At 35.5% G+C, this 5,717-nt stretch overlaps 1 protein-coding gene across 1 annotated transcript; it reads right to left on the reverse strand.

Moving 5' to 3' along the window:
- Nucleotides 1-1,240: 1,240 nt before the first annotated feature.
- Nucleotides 1,241-5,194, reverse strand: LOC134257478 (uncharacterized). The gene is made up of 4 exons (XM_062740091.1): nt 4,654-5,194; nt 2,592-2,758; nt 2,296-2,392; nt 1,241-2,023 (listed from the first exon to the last, which is right to left on the reverse strand). The coding sequence occupies exons 1-4, from the start codon at nt 5,168-5,170 to the stop codon at nt 1,803-1,805; spliced, it is 1,002 nt and encodes a 333-aa protein (XP_062596075.1). The 5' UTR covers nt 5,171-5,194; the 3' UTR covers nt 1,241-1,802.
- Nucleotides 5,195-5,717: the final 523 nt, after the last annotated feature.

The following is a 5,717-nucleotide window of genomic DNA, read 5'->3' on the forward strand; positions in this document are numbered from 1 at the left end:
ACCCCCCGGGGGGTCATGATTTGAACAAACTTTAATCTACACTACCTGAGCATGCTTCCATATAAATATGATGAATTATGGCTTTGTCATTCTTGAGAAGAAGATTTTTAAAGAATTTTCCTACATATTTCTATGTAAAACTTTGGTCGACCATTTTGGCCCCACCCTACCCCCGGGGGTTATGATTTGATTAAACTTAATTCTACACTACCTGAGCATGCTTCCATATAAATATGATGAATTATGGCTTTGTCATTCTTGAGAAGAAGATCTTTAAAGAATTTACCTATATATTTCTATGTAAAACTTGGTCGGCCATTTTGGCCCCGCCCTACCCCCGGGGGGTCATGATATGAACAAACTTGAATCTACACTACCTGAGCATGCTTCCATATAAATATGATGAATTATGGCTTTGTCATTCTTGAGAAGAAGATTTTTAAAGAATTTTCCTATATATTTCTATGTAAAACTTTGATCGGCCATTTTGGCCCCGCCCTACCCCGGGGGGTCATGATTTGAACAAACTTGAATCTACACTACCTGAACATGCTTCCATAAAAAAATATGATTTATGCCTTTTTCATTCTTGAGAAGAAGATTTTTAAAGAATTTTCCTATATATTTCTATGTAAAATTTTGGTCGGCCATTTTGGCCCCGTCCTACCCCCGGGGGGTCATGACTTCAACAAACTTGAATCTACACTACCTGAGCATGCTTCCATATAAATACTGATGAATTATGGCTTTGTCATTCTTGAGAAGAAGATTTTTAAAGAATGTTCCTATATATTTCTATGTAAAACTTTGGTCGGCCTTTCTGGCCCGCCCTAGACCCGGGGGGTCATGATTTGAACAAACTTGAATCTACACTACCTGAGGATGTATCCCCATAAATTTTATTTTTCCTGGCACAGTGGTTCTTGAGAAAAAGATTTTTAAAATATGCCACCAAATTTTCATTAATTCCCAATTTTCTCCCCTTGAATGAGGACGTGGCCCTTTATTTGAAGAAACTTGAATCCTCTTCACCCAAGGATACTTTGTGGCAAGTTTGGTTGAAATTGGCCCAGAGTTTCTTGAGAAGAAGTGGAAAATGTGAAAAGTTTACAGACAGACAGACAGACGGACAGACAGACGGACGCCGGACAAAACCATCAGAAAAGCTCACTTGAGCTTTCAGCTCAGGTGAGCTAAAAAAGATGATTATTGTGTTCATGCAGTTTAATAAACTTCTTGCTTCAGAGGATTTTCATGCAGTGTTATAATTAAAATTTACAAAATAAAAAGATTAAAAATTGACTTTTCTCTTTCAACAAAAATTACACTATGTGAAGATCTTTGGGGGGAAAAAAACATTTAAAGTCAAGAAGATAATGAGATAATATGGCATCATCTTTAGAGTTTGAATGTTTTTACAAATACCAGGGTTAATTTAAACATGTCTTTAATTGGAAACAGCAACCTCTTTTATATAGATTATGGGTTTGAATACTATATTATGAATAAATTATAAATACCCGGTATATCAAAATATCGATGCATAAAAATTATTAAATCAGAAAGATATGTAGATACCTGTTACATGTAACATAAATATTAATTAATCCAAAACCTTTGATTCACTTTTCAATCAAGATAAAAATTGGCACCAAAGTTTAAAAAAAAATATGTGCTATTGCAATTTTTCTAAAAAAAAAAAAAAATCACTAGTGCACTATTGTGTTGCAGTAGTCATGGTTTGTGAGCATACAAATAAATATGGCAGTTTAAACAATTATAAGTAAGGCAATCCTATTCTTTTACTCCACCAAGTAAAAGTCACTGATGCGCTTGGCAAGAATAATGCAGTTCATCTGTGGTGAAATGAGATGGCGATGAAGCATGCGGACGGTGGCTCCCGCACTCTGACCCCAGGACTGGAGCACATACTCCGCCGGATTCTCTACCTTCCAGCGCCGCCATTGCTGAATGGTCTCCAGAGGAATCCCCACCCTCTCTCCCAGCATTCTCCAGTCAGCACCTAAAACCACAGATAAAAAAATCTTCAGACCAGCGGCACTGTGATAAAAAGGGAAGTAACTCCATAATGCAAAATATGCAGGTACAAGTTAATTCAAAACTAGAATGACAGACATTGGATCAAAATAAATACATGTATGTTCCAACAACTTGTGTTAACTTAATTAATCAACTGCAGAATTGTCTCCAATTTATATACCACCCTCCCAAGAAAAATGTCTTTAACCTGGAAAAAATGTCCTAATTTTGCCATAGTCATGCAAACAAGCTTACCATTTCCTTTGTACATGCTGAGGTTTTGTATGATATACTTCTTGAGGTCAGGGTTCATGTTCTTGATATGTGTGTCTCCAGCAAGCTTTTTCAGGGGCTGTAAAGATTAAGAGATTTATATAGAAAGGTCAATCTTGCAACAGAGTTTGAGGGGATATAGTAGAGCAATTGTGTGTGTTTGTAGGTGAGTTAGTGCTGTACTAAACAAAAGTGACTTAATTCAAAACATTTGTACCATTATGCTAAAATTTCCACTTTATATGGTAATTGAAAAGGGAATAATTTTCTCAGCTTACTGGTGACAGACTGACGGGTTGGAATTCCTTGACTAAGGACTGCCTGGGTGTGTCCAGCGGAGGGACTGTTGTTGACACTGGATGGTCAGCGTCATTTGGAGGGATTGTTGTTACATCATAACTCTCATCTTCTTCTTGTTCCAAACAGGAAAAGAGACGATTTCCTCCTGTAGAAAATATTGAGGTGGCTATGATGACAAATAATAACAATGCGGCCATTTAACTTTAAATAAAACTAGAGGTACTGTGAGCACCATATGAATATAATGGCAGTGTCCATGTTTTGCTATGGGAAACCCAAAATATGTGTTGGATCAAAAAATAAAATATGAGGTACACATGCAATGGCAATATGTAAAGTAGAATCTGTAAAAGTCTTATTGAATTTCGTTAAGTGGTATAAGAGGAGTTGCGGATATGAGATGGGTACCCCAAAGCATAACGGACGGTCTGATGAACACTCCATCAATATATACACCCCTGCTTTACAAAGGTGGTGGGGGGATAACAAACAACCGAGAACAAGTCCCTTACACTTGTATTACATATTCGTTATACTCCCCGCTTGAAAAGGGGAGGGTATATAGTGATCGGGATGATTTAGTGAGCTCAGTGCTCACAGTACCACTAGTTTCTTATAGGAATGTGACTTGAAAATCTGGGTTGCCTGAACTCCTTATTTGTTCTCAAAAAGTTTTCCTAAAAAGTTCTCAAATAAAAATTATTTATAAAGAGAGGTACTGTGAGCAATATGAGCTCACTGATGATGTCCCCTGCCTCCCATATGGTTATTGTGATGAAGTCCATGTTTGGGAAACCCGAAATAAGTGTCAAATCAAAAAGTAAAATAGAAGGTGCACAATGGCATTACGTAATAAATAATCATTGAAAGTATCATTCAGTTTTATTCAGTGGTATAGGAGGAGTTTCAGTAAAGAAATGGGAACCCTTCAAGAATATAGAAAGAATGGAACTGACCATGTTTTAAAATGGTCAAAAGTCCCAAACAATACAAAGTATGGAGCAGAGAAACCCTGGGGATAATTGTTGTTTTTATGTACAACCGTAGTAACGGAAGTGATGGGAAGCGAGGGGAGGTACATAGATAGCAGCCATGATGCTTGTTTACATGAGGTAAGATCGAGTAATTGTTTGAAATTAAAGGTACATTCATTAAATCTGAAATTTTCCATGAATCCCAAGGATGAAGATGATTATGCTGGTTGTCAAGGGGGTGTGTCCCCATACCAAACCAGATTATACAAAATGTTATGCGTTCCTTTTTGGAAATCAACCAGTGAGAGGCAAGAATACAAGCAAAATTAAATTATTCAGTGGTAAAAGAGGAGTTGTGGATAACAGATGGGTACTCCAGAGTGTAACAGACGGACATACAGCTAGACAGACGGAAAGGTCATACAGATGGACAGACACCCTGATCACTTTATACCCTCCCACTTTTCAAGCAGGAGGTATAAATATAATTTTTCATAGGTAATATTGATAATTTTTCTAACACTTAGCATGCCAGTTTAATATATTCCAATGAAAATTCTAATTTTTAAATATCCCGATTAAATCCCAACATTCCCATGCATATATATCTGAGTAACATTTGTATTACCGTAAATTACCTATGAGTTATCAATCCATTTATCTATCTATATATTAATATTACTTGAGCAATAAAAGTCTACCCATCACCATGTAAAGAATCAAGCAGCCTATAAAAGGACTTAGAAGAATTATCATTTTACATGAAACTTTACCCTTGGAGGAATCTAAACTGTGGCTAAGGAGAAATACAGATATTTTAAAAAAAAAAATGGATCAAACTTTTGAGAAAATTCAATTGAAAAGCATGCATTCATTTGACCTCAAAGTAATATAATTATTTTAAAAATTCTGAAGTAATATTGACTGCAGAGAAATCCAATGCCCAAAAGAATGGTTAGAGAGGTAACAGAATGTACCAGTATATGGCCATCTGTCATTGAAGATGTGATAAAACTAATGCATAACGTAGAAATTCTAATGGCTGATGGTTAATTCTAAAACTTACGGAGTTCATATAGCAAAAACCTAGCCTTTGTTTTAGCATCTACAAGCGTCTCACAAAACTCTATATCCTCTAAGCCATTTTCTAGACTCAGCCTTAATTGTACCATCTTGGCAAGTTCCATATTCAGATGAGTGATTCTTGTTTCAAGCTCCTCAACTCTCAATTCCACGGGTCCCTTCTTTTTACGTTTGTCTCCGTTTGTAATTAAATTTAATATTTGATTCAAATTCTCTACTGATACATTCAGTGGCATCTTAGATTTTTCACTCTCAGATAACTCATATCCCTTGCTTTGTCCGTACTCCACAATTCTTTTAGAAAGGTACTCCACTTTGTCTCTAAGTTCACTGTTTTCCTCCTTATATCTTGTGATCATCTTTTGTAAATCTTCATTTTGGCTGGTTAATTCTTCTAACTTTTCCTTATTTATTAATTGTTCTTTTAACGATGCTGATATTTTCGCAGAATTTGATCGCGTTTCCTTCTTCATGCTTGATTTCTTCTGTTTACTTGCCATGGGTTAAGACATGCAGTACATGAATTGTCCAGACTGCTAAAGTAAAAAAAAAAAATACATGTATATACTTCTAAAAAAACAAGCTAATTCAGAGAATTTGTGTCCCCCGCTTAGGGAAAAAGTCGGCTCCCCCTGACTGAATTTGTATAATTATTAAATGTATACATGTATACTGAAGCAAATAAAATACATGTATGTCAATATGCATATAAAGATTTGATTGCTTATTCTTTATTATGTGTATAGAAGATTTTTTTATATGGAATGTTTATCACACTGTAATGATGATTTTATAACCTCATAAATTTTTCATTTCACATGCTGAATACTATCATTTAGTAAAAAAGAAAAGTATTTAAAAAAAAAGAAAAAAAAAAGAGAGGATTGACCGAGATTCGATCCCGGGACCTCTAACACTTGAAGCGAGAGACATAACCACTAGACCACGGAATCGCTTTACGCGTTCAGAAGTATAAATGCAGAACTGAAGTCACATACGTGTATATATTCATGTTTTCATGTTCGGTATTCTCAAAATTTTACACAA

This window comes from Saccostrea cucullata, unplaced genomic scaffold, assembly GCF_032062105.1.
Source record: "Saccostrea cucullata isolate Sc308-1 unplaced genomic scaffold, CSIRO_AGI_Scuc_v1 ctg15908, whole genome shotgun sequence".
NCBI classification, from domain to species: Eukaryota; Metazoa; Mollusca; class Bivalvia; order Ostreida; family Ostreidae; genus Saccostrea; species Saccostrea cuccullata.